At 50.8% G+C, this 17,977-nt stretch overlaps 1 protein-coding gene across 3 annotated transcripts in view; it reads left to right on the top strand.

Annotated features, from left to right (window-relative positions):
* The first annotated feature begins 312 nt into the window (after nt 1–312).
* KCNIP1 (potassium voltage-gated channel interacting protein 1) overlaps nt 313–17,977 on the top strand; it is a 370,998-nt gene continuing 353,333 nt past the window's right edge. For 2 of the 3 annotated variants that reach the window (XR_003428273.1, XR_003428272.1), the window contains exons 1-5: nt 313–1,193; nt 1,453–3,084; nt 7,001–7,205; nt 8,496–8,634; nt 11,708–11,824. Coding sequence is in view for 1 of the 3 variants with exons in the window: in XM_027084322.1 (XP_026940123.1) it covers nt 13,990–14,077 (88 nt within the window). In the remaining 2 variants the exon portion in view is untranslated. The other variant, XM_027084322.1, reaches the window with a different exon arrangement.

The raw sequence follows: 17,977 nt of genomic DNA, 5'->3' as shown, positions 1-17,977 counted from the left end.
TTTCTGTTTAAATTTACTGATTCCCTAATTATAATCTCAGCAAGAAGGAAAGGACCGAGACCAGCATGGGCTGTCGAAGAGCAATTACTTGGCAATTTTCTTTTTTCCAGTGGAAGCGAAGGGAGGTGTAGGAGCACGACACAGGGAGCTCAGATGGGCGGCTGCCTGGGAGCCGACTCAGCGCTTCTTTGGAGAGCAGCCACGGGGATGGTGCTTGGGGGGCAACGGGGGAGGGGGAGCTGGTGGGTGACTTACCCATAAAGTGACATCTCTTTGACATCCCCCTTTCTTGCAAAGCTGAAACAGAGCCTGCTCTCCCCTTCCTTCCTGGTTAACAGATAACTGTAGGGCACATACCTATTTGACAGATCTTTCTTTTTCTTTCATAATTTCCAAAAGTAGAAAGAACACTTGCATAGAATTATCCAGGGTGCTTGTCAGAGATTCACGCCCCAAAGTCTCACCTCAGACCTACAGAATCAGCCTCTGCCGCCTGGGGTGTGGGCACTGACATCTGCACGTGGCTAGTGGCCCGGGAGATGCTCACAGACGCTGAAGGCCGAAAGCCCCCCACGGTGGGCTATAAACTCCTTGAGCCCATCCTGTTTCCACATGGCAGCAAGATGCAAGGCTGGGCCCAGTGTCTGACACCTGGCGATCCGTCATTGCATCCTTGGGCAACTCAGCTCCTCACCTCTTGGATGCCTGGGGTCACCAAATTGGAAGTGTCTGACGCAGAAAAGGATGGCTGAAGGCTTGCCTTGACCCAAGCCAGTACATTGTCGTTTGCAGAGTGTCAGATCCAGAAGGACTCTAAGCAAGAAATTTCTGAGCGTGAGAACAAAGATGACTGGGCTTCAAAATCTGGTTCCACCATCACTTACCAGCAAGACAACTTTGGACGTGTTGCAGCACCTCTCTGTACTTCACCTTCCTCAACTGTAAAAATAAGACAATAACAGAACCATCTTCCTGGGAGGATAACTTACGATTACACGGGACACATGCACACCAATGCACATGTACGCCCATGCATGCGCACACACAAACATGTGTGCATGAACACACGGTACCTCACAAAGTGCCGGGCACCTGCGAACTGCGAATTGACTGCTGTTGCTGGAGGCTTACTATACCCTAAGCACAGTGCTGAGTGCCATAGCTGGATTTTCCCATCAAATCCTCACCACCTGGTAAGTAGGTTTTTGTACCCATTTTACAGAGGAGGGAACTGAGACTCAAAGAGATGAAGTAAGTGGTGCTAGGTTAAAGAAGCAGTAAGGTTGGAGCCATTGGTTTATTCATAAAATAGTGACTGCTCTGTGTGTGCCAGGCTCTATGCAAGGCATTGGGGATTTTGTGGAAAACAAGAAAGACAAGGTTCCTGGTCCCTTGGCAATCACGTCTGTTTGAGGGAGATTTGGAGACTGACTCTAAATTGTCTGACTCCAGAGCCCAGATGTCTGCCCACCACTCGTACTGCCTTCTTCATAGGCGATGGGTCTTATGATCATTGTCAAGCACACGGCCAAGCCTCTCCCATCTCCTGTCGCTGCGTCTGGGTCCTGGGACTCTGTACTTGGAACAGAGTGGGACTTGCTGAGAAGAGCTCTGATCCTGGGATGGGGAAGCAGGTTGAGGGTAGAATACAGACCACCAGGTTCCGAGTGAGGGTTGGAGGGTCTCAAAAACTGTGAGTAGAAACAGTACTCATTTTACAGTCAGATCTAGCCTTTGCTGCTTGTGATTCCTGAAAACGTTGTCCAAAGCGCATTGAGATCTCCCCATCACTAGGAAGGATACCTGCTCCTCCCCCAAGTCCCCTGACCTACATCTTCTCAGGATCAGAAGGGCGTTCACCCCTAGCCAGGTGGGCTGCAGATCAGGGAGTAGGAACTTGGGCTCCCTCTAGTGAGACAGTGGGGGACCTGCGTTCTAGGCGCAGAGCAGCCTCTCTGTAGGACTTCCTCCCTGTCAAGAAGATGGTGGGGTTGAGAGAGTCCTGGTCAAAAATAGCCCCTCCTGTGGCTGCCAAGAACGGCAACAACTCCCCAGCAGAGCTGTCAGGAAAGCTCGCTCTTCTGAGGTCGTTGCCTCTGTACCTAAACTTCCCCCAGCTGTGCACACACAGATCCCTGGGTTCTGGCCCCATGTAGCTCCCTCAGCCCCTGCACCTAAACTTCCCCCAGCTGTGCACACACAGATCCCTGAGTTCTGGCCCCATGTAGCTCCCTCAGCCTCCACACCATACTCTTTGCCACACCAAACAAGCACTGCTTTCCCTGCTGGGCCCGTTGGGCTGGGCTTGCCCCTGGCCCCTTCCTGCTCACCCCGCTGCTCCCTACCGACTGGGGGTGGGCCATGACAGAGATTGGCCCTGAGCCCCATTTCCGTGCTCAGCTTTTCCTCCTGGAAGCCACCCCATAGTATTTTTGGAGTCACTTAACATCCTAACGATTAGCAAACTCTTGCAACCAGATGCCTGGGCTCTGCTGAGTCAGCAGATGTCCCAACAGCAGTGGAGAACAGACCGTGGGCAGTGTCACTTCGAATGAGTCTCGTGACCTCTCAGGGCTGCAGTCTCCTTGTCTGAAAACTGAAACAAAAGGCTGAGGTTAAAAGTGACAAAATATGGGAAAGCACTTTGGAAAGTATAATGCACAAGCCCCTGTTAGTATTTCTATTATGTTTGAAACCGGGAAATCAGCTGAGATGCCTTATCCTTTAGGATTCCAATGGCTTTTCTTGGATGTCCCCCCACCACGACCATGTAGTGGGCCCCTTCTGCTCTCAGTCTCTCTGCTATTATGTAGATGTGGGGAGAGGTGTACGGAGGTCAGGGTATTCCCAGTCACCTGGACTTCTGAGCACCTGCTGACACTGAATTAGGCCAGCTTAGGGACCTGCTTGGTTTCATAGGTACCCTGATTCTCTTCTGCATCAAATCCATCTGAATTTGTAATTCAATCCCTTCTCCTAATTTTCACTTTAAAAATCTGACAAATCCTTTGTATGTAGCCAACGTCACGGGAAGTCTGGGGAGACAGACGGAGCTTACCTCACAGCCACACAGACAACTTAAAGGTGAGTTTCGACATCTCCCTAAACATCCCTTGGTTATTCCCAATACCTGGAGGCCAGCCTCCATCTCCACTTTCCTAAGCCCTCTTCAGCTCTCTCCCATCCCAAATTCCTACCACAGAGAAGTTTAGGTCTTTCTTTCTTCAAGGATCCACACCTCTATCTACAAAGGCAATCCCTTCCCTGAGAGGAGCTTAGGTGTCAGTTGAGGGGATAATAACTTCTTTCTCTCCACTACACTCTATCTCTGGACTCCCCATTCATGTGGGTAAGAGATAGGAAAGAATGAGGGCTGATGGGATGCTACTGCAGGGGCAGAGAGTGAGGACGTCGCAGAGAGGAGCTCCAAGGCTGCACAGAGTTCTGCCCCATAGTTATTTCGGAGGGGGTCTTAGCCCCTCAAGTCAGAGAATCAAACTCAAGCATTGTCTCCTCTACACGGCAGAGTCTTAATAAAGATTTGTCCTGAGCTGACCTAGTTCACTCACATATTAAGGAAGGCAGGACCCATACTGTTTCCAACCGAAGCTGAAGCCACAGAAGAAAAAGGGCCCTGGAAATGCCTCCAGGCCCATTGTGTCTGGTCCTTTGTCCTACTGCTCTGGAACCTCTGAAGCCCAAGGACACCCAGCTCTCAGACTCGTGGCCAGAGACAGAGACAGGAGATGTGACTGAAGCTTGTAAGGAGGAGAGACGCACAGTCATTGCAGACTCCAGATAATTCCATGTGGGGTCAGCACACCTGGAGAGGCAGCCACGGGTCTCTTCATCTGTATAGTGGTCAACATCATAACAATAACAACAGCAGCAACTGCAAATGATAATAGCTGTCCTTATTTGAGCGCTTATGATGTGCCACGTCCTTACACACATTTTTCATTGAGTACGGTAATCATAGGATGTAACTACCCTCATTTTACAGAGTGAGGAATGGAAGAACCGAGGCTTAAGAGGTTTCGTTGGTCTAGAGGTGACATAGCTCAGAGGTGTAGGAACTGGGCTTTTAACCATCACATGGCCCTGCCTCCTAACCAGTATACCATTGAACACGTATCAATTCTCAACTTAGAAATGAACTTCTCAGGTATTATTTTATTTACTCCTCACCTTGATATACCCAACCTGGAAGCTACGTTACAACCACGTCACAGACAAGGAAACAAGGCTTAGACAAATGACAGGGTTCGTCCGCCTCTCCTTTGCTCACTGGAATTCGAGGGCGATGCCAAGGTGAAAGGTATTGACATTCTGCAGTGGAAAGATAACCTGGGGCGGGGGGGAGTGTATATTCAAGGGGTGAGCATCTCCCTCCCCAGCATGAGCAAGCTTACGGACTAGGTGGAGAAAAACAACACAAACTACCCAAAAAGCTTTCACATCCCCTTTGGTATGCCATTGCCTCCTGCCCTTCTGGGAACACGCCAGCTTGGCACTAAGCTTGAATTCCTCTAAGAGTTGAGTTGGTTTCACTATTTGAGGCTCTGGGCACAGTGACAAGGGCGGGTTTTCTCGGATCTGCAGTGAGCATTACACCAGAGTTTGGGAAATAGCCCCTACTCAGCACTGCACCGATGCAAATGCCCCAGGGTCTCCCTCCTGCCCACTAGCCACCCAGGACTCTGCCGGCCCCCCTGGGGGCTGATGTAATTACCAATATGAGGATGCCTATTTAAAGGGACTTTTATTTAACCGGGAAGTGCCTCCTCTCCAAGTTCCCTCCATCACTGCCTCTAGATGGATTTCTAGAAGGATTGTTCTGACTTAGACCCGGAGCTGCCTGTGGTTTGGCCTTGGTCATGTGACCATTCTCCCGGCTTTCTTGGTGGGTGGCCTTAAAGGTAGAAGGGACTAGTCAGTCTGGCCTGGCTGTGAATGTCAGGGTCAGCCCCTCTATTCTCCATGACCGGATCTGGGGAAACAGGACTGTGAGTGGTACAGAGAAAGGGAGACAACCATAGAAGCAGAGGGGACTGGCCACCCATGACGAATTACCTCTTTATTATTTCTGACACCCGCCCTGGTGCCACAAGGGATTTGGGTCATTTGTGACAATATATGTAGTAAAATATAAAATGCAAGTGACCCAAAATCTGAAGGCAGTGTAGAATTTGGGTTAAAAACGCAGGCTCTCCACTCTCATTGTCATTGTTGTGGGAGAGGCCGCCTCTCTATCTGTGCAGGGGCCCCTAGAGTGACCCAGGACTGTTGTGATTTTAGCAACTGAAAGTAGCTGCTTCCCCGGAAGCTCCTTGGTCCTGGGAAACCAGGACAGTTGGTCACCCTGCCCGTTTAACACCAGAATCAATTCTGACAGTTGGGAGGTCTTATCCCCATTTTAAAGGTAAGGAAATAGAGGCTTAGGAAGCTGGAATACCTGGCTTATGGACACACACCTAATGAGTGGTTACAGTGGCCACTTAAGTTGAAGTCTCATGGGCTCCAAAACCCACGTTATCCATGGTGCTCTAAACCAGGCAAGATCCCAACCAGAGCAAAATTTCAAGTCTGTTTTGGTGAATTTATTCAAAAGAGCTTGGTGGCTGGAGGAACCCAGCTTGTCTCCATGAACAGTGGGGAGGCGGGCATTCTTCCTTGGGCTGCCCTTGGCACTGGGGATGGAGAGAAAACAGACCTGGTCCCACTGTCTGGGAGCTTGCAGACTCGGGGGACAGATATCAGGCAGACACGTATATAAAATAGAGTCAGGGAAGGCCAAGTGCCCTGAAGAAAGATACACGCACACACACCTGCCCCCGCTGGGTAAGGGAATCGGTGGTCAGAGGGGCGCTTTCCCGATGGAGTTGTTGGAGGGACCACTCTGCGGAGGTGACATGTGAGCAAAAACCTGAGTAAGGTGAGAACAACTTTGTGTGAATAGCGTTCCAGGCCGAAGAAGCGCAGCACAAAGGCTCTGAGTCCAGAACATGCTTGGCCTGTGTGAGGAACAGCCAGGGGGCCCGCGAGGCTGGAAGGGAGTGAGCGAGGCAGAGGCTGCCGGGACCTTAACCCAGAGCCTTGCAGGGAGGCTGCTGGAGGGTTCAGGGCAGGAGAAAGACAGGACTGTGAACTGGAGGTGACAGAGATCAGCCCCTGCCCCCACTGCAGTCTCAGCCACAGCAGCCATGTCTCCATGGGCCCCAGGGCTGTGGTCTCCTCTGGCCAGGTGGCTCAGGGCCACCGAAGTGGGAGATGAGGGTGGGGTGATGAGGAGTACCTTTCCCTGTGTCCCTGATCAAGTGGCTCAGCTCCCTTAGTCTACCTTCCTCCTTGTCTCAGCATCACTCCAGGGTCAGAATCCTTTGTCCAGGCATCAAAGTTCTCAAGACACTCTCCGTGCCCAGCACTGTGCTGGGATCTGAGGGAGCATGGAGTACGTGTCAGGCCTGGGATAGAAATGTGAACAAAAGAGACACACTCTCCCTGTTCTCCGGGCAGCTTACATGCAGGGAGAGAGGCTGTCATTAAACCAACAGACACACAAAGGGGTCCACATTTATATGCGAATGAATACAATTGTGTATCCTAGGTGAGATGAAGTTGGAGAGATAAACAGTGGTGGGATCACAAGGGCCTTGAAAGCACTGCCAAGCAGCGTGGGTGTGATTTTGAAGGCAATGGGAAGTCACTGATGGAATGTAAATGAGGTGCTGACTAAGCAGGTTCACTGTGAGAAATGGGCCAATCAGAGAGGTACTAAGGAAGCAGAAGTGACGAGAACGGGGGATAGCTTGGATGGAACTAATGATGGCATGGAAAGACGGGAAACTTGGGTAGTTTTCCCCCAGAATGGATGTCCACCAGGAACCTCAGAATGTGACCTTATTTGGAAAGAGGGTCTTTGCAGTTGCAATTAGTTAAATTAAGTTGAGGTCATACTGGATTGGGACCATTGTCCAATGACTATTGTCCTTATAAAAAGAGAAAGCAGACACACAGGAAGAAGTCCACGTGAAGATCAAAGCAGGTTGAGAGGGATGTATCTACAAGCCAAGGAATGCCCAGGACTGTCGGCAATCACTGGAAGCTAGGAGAGGCAGGGAGCGGATTCCCCCCTCAGCCTCCAGAAGGAACCAACCCTACCAACACCTTGATATCAAACTTCTGGGCTCCAGAACTAAACTTTAGTGAGTGACTAAATTTCTGTTGTTTTAAGCCACCCAGTAGGAGGTAATTTGTTACAGCAGCCACAGCAAACTAATACCGAGGGGAAAGGATGAGGGAGAAATCAAGAATGACCCCCAGTTTTGTGACCTGGGTATCCTGGGAGGCTATGATGTGGTTTGCTGAGCTAAAGAATACGGGAAAAGCCATCTGGGCTATTTGCAAAGAGCAGGGCCCTGCAGACGCTGAAACAGGACAGGTATATTTTGATGGGAACATAAGAATTAAAGAAGAATCCAGAATCACTTGTATCTAGGAATTGGGACCCCAGCCCTAAAATGTGCATTTTGTGAAGCTGTGTCCTGCTTTCAGGGCCTCCGGGACGCAGTGGTGAGACACAGGGAGCCTGACTTATATGGCTTCGTGTTGGTCAGCCTGGGGCAGCCAGACCACACCTGTGGCCTTTGGCATCCAGCTGAAGCTGGCTCTTCTCTTTCCACGCTTACATAACACAGGGGGTCCGAGTCCAGTTCTGAGCGTAGTACGCAAGGGTGGGGGTCAGGAGAAGGCAGCACTGGGCCGGACGTGTCGATGCGTAGCAATGGGGTAGCATCTGGGGCCACCAGACGGAGAAGGGGAGGTTTCAAGGACCCCCTTGGTCTCTCCCCATCTTTTCCCTGGAAGTCTCTGCAGCTGCACCATCTCCCTTCTCGCCAGTTGCATAGCAAAACCGTGGTTCCTCCAGCTCCAAGCCAGGCCCTGCAGACGTGCTGACACAGTTGAGGGCAAAGGGCATCAAGACCCCCACACGAGGTGCCCCGCCCTCAACACAAATGGGCCTGAGCAACGCCAGCCAACAGCACTCATGAATCTCCATCAGCTCTTAGGCATCATTTCTCATAATGATAATGGAGAAGGACATGGAGCCCCACTGGGAACATGGAGGCCTAGAGCAAGGTGAATCCCCCTCTGAGGACCACACTTGCACAGAACGGATTTTTCTGAGACTCAGAGGAAAAGGAAAACAAAAACTGATTTAATTCTGAGGAAATTGCCTTTTTTACCCACCTGTGTAAGCCCGTATTTAAATGCTAATATTTTGGGCCTGCTGGGATGCCACATTTATTTTCTCCTAAGCAGAAACAAAAAATCATTTATTTATGAGAATTCTAGCTCCTACACTCTCTCCTGAGTTCCTTACTTTCATTTCCATCGACGAGCTAGACTTTTCTCTCCCTAAGACAAATGGAATCTGTAATCATTTCACTCCCCAGACCTGATCCTCTTCGTATCCTTCCTGTTTCTGTTTCTAGGAACGCTGGTGGCTTTTGACTCCCTCCCATCCCTGAGACTTTCCTCTGATCAGTCACCAGTCCCATTGACTCCACTTCCTCCCCTGGAGTGAATCACCAAGTCTGCCTGAGAGCCTCCACTTCCCCATCTGTAAAATGGGTAACATTAACTCATAATACCAACCTCATGAGTTTGTGACAAGACCCAGATAATCCAAATACAACCCCCAGCACAGAGTAACAAGTCATGGTGATTATAATGATCCCGTCCCCCATGGAATCTGCCCTTTTCCTCTTAGTGGTTGTTCTATTATGAGCTGTTTAGTGAGCTCTGAGACGACTCAGTCCTTCTGATCAGAAAAACAGACACTGGTCACTATTGGCTTCAGAGTATTTTCATGCTCTGAAATTCTCTACCTTATAAACGTGTTTGTTTATGGTCTGAGCACCCCTCCCCCACTCCACCTGGAAAATGCAATTTCCTCAAGGGAAGGGATTTTGTCTTTTTGGCTGGTGCATCCCCAGTGCCTGGCACATAGTGGGATTCTAGAATTTCAGAAGGGAAGACACCTAGACTGTGCCGGTTATTAAGCTACTGACCCTCAGCTTCAAGGGCTCCTTTCCCTGCCCCGCTCCGTGATGCTGGGCTGGGACTCTGCCAGCCACCTCTCTGCTTTGCCAGCAGTGCCAGGACAGGCTGTGCCATGGCGGAGAGGGAGGCTGCAGGCTGGAGAGGGGGCCTTGTCCCTTCCAGGCAGCTTCCTGCTCCTGCCCGTGTCCCCACGGCCACAGTGCTTTAGCCTAGCAGTGGCGGCAGCTTCCGGTTTCTGACATATACTTTTTTGAACTTCCAGAATCAACCTCATAGCTCTGCCTCAGAGGTGCTAGCACCAGCCAGCCAGCACCCCTTCCTCAAAGGTCTGAGGCTCACTGTCACAGAGTCCCTCCTCCAGGCTTCTAGGTCCTGAGGGTCCCAGTTCTTTATGTCGTCACCCCTACCCCCAGCCCCAGCACTAGAGCAGGCAGCTGCTTCCCGCAGTTACCACCTCTGTGAGGCCTCACTGTCCCCCTTTGCCTTTCCGGTCCTCCAATACCTGCTTAACACGTCCTTATATGAAATTCTCTCTGTTAAAATAGCTGGTGTGGCTTGTGTCTCCTGGCTGCTCTGTGACTGAATCTGTGCCTACTCTCCACCTCCCTCCCATCCCCACAGCTATGGCCGTGGAGGGAATTCCCTCCAGGATGAATGTCTCCATTCTCTCTCCATGATGTTTTAGGGATGGGGAGTTTATGATTTTAAGGGACAGCTGCTTTTTTCTTTTAATAGCGAGGCAAAACGCATCTCTCTCACACTGCCAGTGGCTTTAATTTTGAACCCTGATGAGATACTAAATAAGTTTCCATGAATTTTCGAGTCAAACGTCAAATGGTCTTGACTCAAGATGGCTGTGTGACCATCAACAAGTTACTTTCTTTCTCTGAGTCTTTCCTCACCTGTAGAGTCGGTAACATAATAGTACCTGCCTCACAGAGTCATAAGGATTAGATCTGGGCAAAGTGAGTATTTAGAGCAGTCACCTGCACGTAGAAGGCGTTCAATGAATCCTGCTGTCATCATTATCACTGTGAGGACAGCCTCTCCACCCTCTAAGGAATAGCATGTTTGTCCTGTCTTAGCCTTGCCCTCGGAGAGGTCAGTGCACTTTCCTGGGCCCAGACGCCCTCTGGAGCCCCCATCTGCCTCTCCTCCTTCCCCCTGGAACTAGTTTGTGAAGATTCCCATAAACAGTTTCAAGTGGAGAGATAACTGTCTTCCCAAGTTCCTTTGGCTAACGCACACTGGTACAAGGAGGCTGACTAATTATAAGCCTGCTGACGGTTTAATTTCCCTGGAGCCACCTGAATACCGTGTGGCCTCTTCTGTTCTTGGTTTTCAGAATACCGTGTTTCTTGAGCAGAGAAGGATCCTCTCCTATACTCTCCTATCATGGATGTAATATAGGCACAACCAGCCTTCCTTCGCTGGGAATTTTCTTGGCACACTAAACACCTTGCTCACATTCCTGGGGGGTTTGCTGTGTGATATTTTGGATGCTGTCGACCTTCTCTGGGCCTGAGTCATTTATTTAAGGTTGAGAGTTCAGATACTTGTTGCCTTGCTGTGTTCAGAGGAGGATCTGAAATGCTTAGTGTTTGGGTTACTACTAGGGGAGATTAAACCTTGGAGCCTGGCTCCACGATTTCCAGTGACCATGAAGCTTCACCTACACAGCATGAATTCTTTTAGGGGACGGGGCGGGAGTGGTGGCACTAACAACAACAGTGGCAGTAGTAGGAGCAGCAGGAATGACCTTTGCCCCTGACAAAGTGGTTTACTATGCCAGAAGCTAAATTAATCACATTGGTTTCATTTAAATCTCCCCCAAACTTTAGGAGGGAAGAATTGTTCTTCCCATTTTACAGATGAAAAAACTGAGGCTCTTTGGCTTGCTCCAACAATTGCTAAATTGCAGACCTTAGGATCTCGGGTCTGTCGTTGGCTTTTGTACTTGCTGTTCCTCAGCCCTAACAGTTATTACCTCAGGGAGCTGTATGGCTGGTTTGGAATCTCTGCTTAAGTGTCATTTTAATAGAGAGAAGACTTCCTCGATGACCCTATAAAATAGGAGCTCCTGTCACTTTTATCCACTTAGCTTTCTTTTTCTTCAAAGCACAATCGATATATGCACATATTGGTTGACTGCGTCTGTCCTTCCACCATGTGAACGTGACCCTGACAAGCACAGGACTTTTTCTGTTTTGTCCATCACTGTATATTCAATGGCTGGAGCAGAGGTCATGGTAACAGTGTTTTCAACATATATGGGTGTAGAATGAACGAGTGATTAAATACCAGGTGCAAAGATCCATGGTCTTAACCATTATCTGTCTTGCTTGGAGGAGTTATGAGATACTTGCTTATAAGATTGGCCTGATCCTTCCAACAGTAGGTGCCGTTGTTTCGTTACCCCTGTGTGTTCAAATGTTGGGATTCCAGATTCCTGAGCTGGAGCCCAAATACGAATCCCCTCCGGACATCTCTCATCATTCCCAAACAGACGCTGCTAACAGCCTTCCAGAAGTACCTCCACCAGCAATGTTCCTGGCCAGGTTTCCAGCCGAAAGACCAAGTTCAGGGTCAGCTAACGTCACTAAAGTCACAGCCTTTGTTTTTTTGGCTTCTCAATTTTCAGTGTCCTTCCCTTGTGTGGGATGGAAGAGAGAAGCAACTGGGTGTAGCTGAGAGTTCCATGTCCTATGAAGTGAATTCTCCATTCAGAGGGCGGTACTCTCCTTGGCAAAATGGTCAGGTGGGTACCACATGCTCTTTTAATCTTTCTCTAATCTTTCTCCTCCTCCCTGGTGCCCAGGTAGTGCTGCCCTTGGCCGACTGCTTGCCTACCCAGTGATGTTTCACACCCCAGTTCTTTCCTCTTTCCTCTCCACCTCTACCTGCCCTGCGTCTCCATCCCACTAAGATTCTCCAAAGTGAGCAAAGTTCATTGGATAAACGATTCTTGACAAGGGCTTCACATCTGATGATGAGTCCACTCCACCGTTAGGTCCAGGAGGGCACCGACCGTGTCTATCTAGTGTGCCCGGCTCAGCATTTTCTACATCCGGGGCCCTCAGTGCTTCCTGCTCCCAGGCTGCTCAGCCCTTTTCTACAGACTGTGAGCTCAGTAAGTACTGGATATATGAGCAAGTGTACAAAAGAACAAGAGCCATTAATATTCCCAGATATCACATGCATTTTAACTGGGACCTTCAATACCTTAAGACAAAGAGTGAATAACATGGCGGTTTCAAACCTTAAGACATCAAATGCAATGGGGTATTTTCCTCCGGGGCTCCTTTCTGTTGTATGTGTTGTGACTCATACCATGTCGGTGAGTCAGGGAGCGCAGGCCACTTTAGGGCTTGGAGAAAGGCTCTGTGCTAGTGGGCTGTCTCCGGGGTCTGTTCGTGGAATTGAAATTTGTTGGTGGCCTGAGGGCTGAGGTTCGTTTCAAGATTCATTTCCACATGACTCGCAGAAGATGGGGAAGAAACTAGACACGAAGCATGAGTTCTGGCATATGTGGCATTTTATCAACAGGTGGTCTCCCTTCTCTGGCTCTTAAGCAATCTAGTGCTCTCAAACATCCCAGAGAAACAGATAATAGACAAGCCGATGGAGAGAGAGAGAAAGACATTCCCAGGGCATGGCTTAGTTCAATGCCAGGTGGATTTCATATCTGCTGTTCAAATGGAACCATAGTGCATTGGTGGGTGGTACCCATGGTGATGGCCCATGGGGACCCTTTAAATCACCAGGGAAAGTAAAGTGGGGATGTCATGGGGGAGGTTCACGGCCCTGTGTAGAGGGTGGGATGAGATGTCCCCCTGACGTTCCAGGCAACCCACATGGTCTATGCTACTGAACAGCAGCCAGACTTTTTATTAAGCAATAGTTGGGGTTCATATTTGCATACTACCATGCAGTTTTACTTCTAAGAGTATTGTACTGTAGTCAGATTGTTTGAATTTCGGTCATTCCTTTACGGCATCTCCGAGGAGTACTTTCTTCGTCAAGAAAAGCCCTAATTGCACTCCTCTGCTGTCCTGATGAGAGAGCACAGACTCTTAGCTGCTCTGTAGGGGTGAGAGCTGGAGTTGAACCCCCCGACTTTGAGTGGGTGTGTGTTGGGGTGGAGGGCGGGGCACCTGGAGCCGGGAAGCAGCAGAGTCATTGACTTTCCAAATAAACGGAGGCAGACAGCCTCTGCTGCTGGTGCCAGAGAGCTGCACAAGCCAGCTCCCCCAGGGCTCCCCACTCAGCCCAACTTCTCCGTGATGCAAACCAGGCCGCTCAGAAGCTACCTGCAAACTTTCCACTGAGCGCAAAGCAGTGGTCTCCTACTCTGGAGGGAAGTCCTCCCAGATCCCGATCAAGGCACGGCACAGAAAATTGATCTATTAGATTAACCAGGAAGGAAAGAGCGGGAGAGTGAACCGGGAGGCTGTGGAGTGGAGTGTTTTTGCGTAGCAGTCCCCTCCCTTCTGACTCGAGTATTAATTGCTACATTACCACTGCCATGTAAGAAAGACAGTCAGCAAAGCCTGGGAAAGCTCCAGCTTCTCCCTCCCCACGCTGCTCAGCTTCACCCTCCTCCTCCGTCCCCTCAGAGCGCCCTGTGCCCTGGCAGTGCTGCCCCAGCCCTGACATCCTGAGATCCTCCTGTGGCGAGGACTTGGGTGGACGGCGGGAGGGAGTGGAGGGAGGGAGGAAGGAAGGGAGCAGATATCGTGCCCTGCAGGCTCTCTGGATGCAGAAGCCGGACTCACTGCAGAGGCAGCTGTGCTGTTCCCGTAGCTTCTGGGGTGCGTCCTTCTCTCAGGGTTCGCCCAGGCAGGCTCCAAGTTCCAGGGGCACGCAAGGTGGGTGCCTTTCCTTCTGGGTGCCGACAACAGAGCCTGCCTTCCCTCTGCCACCATGAGCAGCTGCTCCAAAAGATGCAAGCTTGGGTTCGTGAAATTTGCTCGGACCGTCTTTAAGCTCGTCACTGGGACCCTCAGCAAAGGTAGGGAGCCTGGCCTTGACCCTCGTTTTCTGTATTGGTGCGGTCTGGCTGGTCAGGGTGCCTCGGTGCGGTTAAGTGTGGCCATTCCCGTGCGCCTGGGTCTCAGAGGAAGCTGGGGAGAAATCGGGGGCTGGATTTCAGGGTTGCTGACAACCTGGGTCCTGGCTGCAAGCAGGCGGGCACCAGGCCAGGGAGTTCAGCCGGCTGTAATTGCCTGGAACTTTGGAAATGGGTTTGGCGGTGTGTGGCTGATTGGTTACAGGCGGGCAGAGGGACAGAACCCTTCCCAGAGCACTAGAAGCAGCTTAGCATGACTAGAGTTTCAAGAAGTTATCCACGGAGTGTTGTGCCTTGTGATAAAAGAGAGATTTGATGCAGTGGGCTGTGAGTAATTCTGCAGAACAGAGAGGCTGGAGGGGGCGCCCGCAGGAGGTGGCTCGGGGCTGGAAGCCACCGTGCACTGGTGAATACAGGATCTATATCAGCTCTGGGTCTGATGTCAGGAGCCAAGAGCTTCCTCTCACGGGGTTCCAGGGTCTTGCGTTTCTGGGTCTTTGTTCATCGTTTCTTTGCTTTTTTTGGACCCCTGTCTCTCTGCGTCTCCTACCTAGGCCCATTCCCCAGGAGCAGGCGTGGCAGGGAGTTTTCAGGTCTGACTGCCTGGGTAGCCCAGAAGGGATGGTTGTAGACCGGAACTAGGACTGCATGTGTGCATTTCAGCCCCAGGATGCAGAGGGGAGGCTAACTTCTCAGGGACGTCCCTGCCTCTGGGGCCCCATGTTACACTCTGTACCAAGGAGTGTGAGGGACTCAGAGACACTCTGGCAAACTTTCTGGAGATAAAATTTAAAGAGGGAGCAGCGGCGTGATGTGGCTGCACTGGCTGAAAAAGTGTCTTTAAATATTCATGCCCTTCGTTCAGGAGGAAAGAGTCTTTGGGGGAGATGCACTGGAAGAGGCAGGCAGGGTATTTGGGGAAGGAGGGAGGCCCACATACTCTTGATCGGGGATTTTTTTAAATGACAATGAGAGAAGATAAGGACTGTGTATGGCCATCTCTAATGACCTGGTTCAGGTCCCCGGCTGCCCGGCAGGTCCAGCATGGTGAAATTGTAAGGTGGGTATGGGAGAAGGAATGGTGAGATTTGGCTCATCTCCTTTCTCTGGCCCTTTCATAGCTCCTGTTCTGTCCCCATTGCACTTCTGAAATAGGGCGCTGCCCCTCCAGGAAGCTCAGGTGGGTTGAAGGCCCAATGCTAAGGGTCAGGCTGCCAGGCAGAATTATTAGGGGCTCCAAGTGGGACAGACTGAGGTGAGGCGGAGAGAGCAGAGGGCTTAGGGGATGGTGCAGGGTTCCCCCATTCAATCCTCTCATCAAGGATCCCGGGATCTCAGGGGGTGACGGGTGAGGGGCAGCATCCTATCCCAGTCTCTGCTTCCCAGAAATGCAATGGAAAGAGCTTTGGCCTGAACTTAGGAAACCTAGGTCTCAGCTCCAGCTTCGCTCCCTGTGCAAGTCACAGCCTCGCTGAGCCTCGGTTTCCTCATCTGTAAAATGAAGCAAACCTATCTACCTCCCAGCTCCGTTTCAAGGATCCAGGGAAGCTGAGACACAGGATCCCTTTACGGAGTGTGTTGCAGTGACCCCACACGAAGAAGAGGTCAGGGACTGAGATGGGCACGGGTCTGGAGAGGGTGACCCAGGCCATCCCCTCTGCCTGCCCAGGGTCAAAATCTCTGTAATGTAGCCGACTGCAGGCAGGTCTGTACACTCCAGGCAGCATCAGAGGGGAAGAGAGATCACAGAAGGACATAATGCCTCAAGAGTGGGTGAGTGTGAGTAGGTGAGGTCAGTCAGGGAGAGAGAGTGTATGCAAACGGGTGTGTGTGTGTGTAAGAGCGAGACAGAGAGATTCAGAGAAAGGGTGGATGGCTATTTGAATAAATGAGGAGGAGGATATTTTCGCCTGCACGTTTGCCCACAACCATCCCCTTGACATTTATTTACTGAGCACCTGCTCTGCGCCACACTCATTAGACGCTGGACATATGGATGAATAGGACTCGAGCCCTCCGTCAAGAAACGTGCATTCCGGTGGGAGCACAGACCAAAGACACAGACCCCACGGGGACATCACTCTGAGTGCTGAGAAGGAGGGAGGCGTGGGGGCCGAAGGGCACAGAGAAAAGTAGCCTGAGCAGGTGAAAGAGCTCCTCCAAAAGTGGCGTCTAAACTGAGCCGAGCAGAAGGGCCAGGGCTGGGCAGTGGAAGGAGTTGGTGCTCCAGAGGGAGCAGCACTGGAGCGTCAGCCTTTTCAGAGAAACCAGCCAGTGGGTCAGGACGGCCCCCCCTCTCTGCTCAGAATCCCGGAAGACTAAGATCCGTGTGACACAGAAAGGGCTCCACGGGGACCGGTAGCGGGGACCGAGTGGCCGCCTGGACTCCTTCTGACCTGCTTCACCACTGAGTTTTCTCAGACTCGTGTGAGAGGCGAGCCACGGCAGGCATCAGGGCACGGTCCTGCCTCCTGGCTCCACAGAGAGCACCGAGAGTTTACACAGCCCTGGCTCTGTGCCAGGCACAGGCTGGGAAGCCGGTGTGCTGCCCAACCCAGGTGTTCAGTAAATATTTTTAAAATAAATGACCAAGAGAGCAGAGCCAAGCCTTGAGCAGGAGAGTGGAGAACAGTCTTTCTAACGTATAGACCGGCCCTAGGTGAATTTAGATTACACCCTACATGGACACGTGACATTTGCCTAACGATTTCTGGTTTCCGTTGTGATTTCACTTATTCATTATTCATCACACTGAGTCCTAGATTTGCAATAATCCAACCTTTAGAAGAAGTATTTCTCTTTGCTCCTTTCAGGATTGAGGAATGTAAAGATTCTATAGGACCAGGTACCTCCTGCTGGTCCTGGGGGCAATGTATTCTTTCTTAACCTGCCTTGGGAATAACTGGGGAACAGGGTGGGCCCATGAACACCCCCTCTGTGTCCTGCCTGCTCCTGTCCTGGCCACCTCCCCCTGATGCCAGCAATCCCCCGTTCCACTGGTCTCAGCTGCCAGTGGCCCAGATTTCTCATGGAGGTCCTTTTCAGAGATCAGGTCCTCCCCCTTGACTTTGACCTTTTCCTTCATAGCTCTGATCACAATATGTGATCTGTGTCTCTCTTAGGAACATGTTTGCTTAAGGCCGTCTTCCCCACTTGACTTAAGCTCTGTGAGGGCAGGGCCCACGCGCATTTTCCTCACCACTGTAGCCGGAGCTACGCCTCCAGTGCCCAGCCCAGAGTGAGTACTCCACCAATAGCATTAAATGAATGAAGCAGCACTACGTGACACCCTGAGATGATGCTTGTAGTAGCCTGAGCTTCTAGGAAGCACCGTGCACACACCTGTCCCAGAGGTGCTCAGTCTATGGTCAGAGGGTGAGCCTCCAGCCAGACAAATCATTCAGAACCGTGCCTGAGCTTCTTAGGGTCTTGGGAAGGGCATTTAAATTGTCAGAAGAGGGGAGGTTGTGTGTGTTTTGGGGATGGGGGAGTGTCCTAGCACCCTCACTCCTGCCCCTTCAGCTCTACTTTGATTTGTTTCACATACTGGACTTCTCTGAAATTTAACAAACGAGTTTTTAAAAGGTTAAAAAACAAAAAAAAAGAAAGCTTAAAAAAAGTTTGCAAACAAATTATGCAGTGGCATAGGCAACTGGTTGCCAGACTAGGACATCTTGGGTTCTCTGCATACTGGCTGGGGAGCCTCGCGCCAGGTCCCTTACCTCTCTCTGGCCTCAGGTACCTAATCTATAAAATGGAATCGTAAATGGCCTCCTTACGGGGCTTAATGAGATTGTGCATGTAAAGCTTCCTGCGCTAATGAGGACCTACAGTGTCGCACAG

This window comes from Aethalodelphis obliquidens, unplaced genomic scaffold (assembly GCF_003676395.1).
Source record: "Aethalodelphis obliquidens isolate GAN/ISIS:26980383/991018 unplaced genomic scaffold, ASM367639v1 scaffold52, whole genome shotgun sequence".
In the NCBI taxonomy this organism is placed as follows: domain Eukaryota; kingdom Metazoa; phylum Chordata; class Mammalia; order Artiodactyla; family Delphinidae; genus Aethalodelphis; species Aethalodelphis obliquidens.
This window is presented reverse-complemented; position numbering and strand designations above follow the sequence as displayed.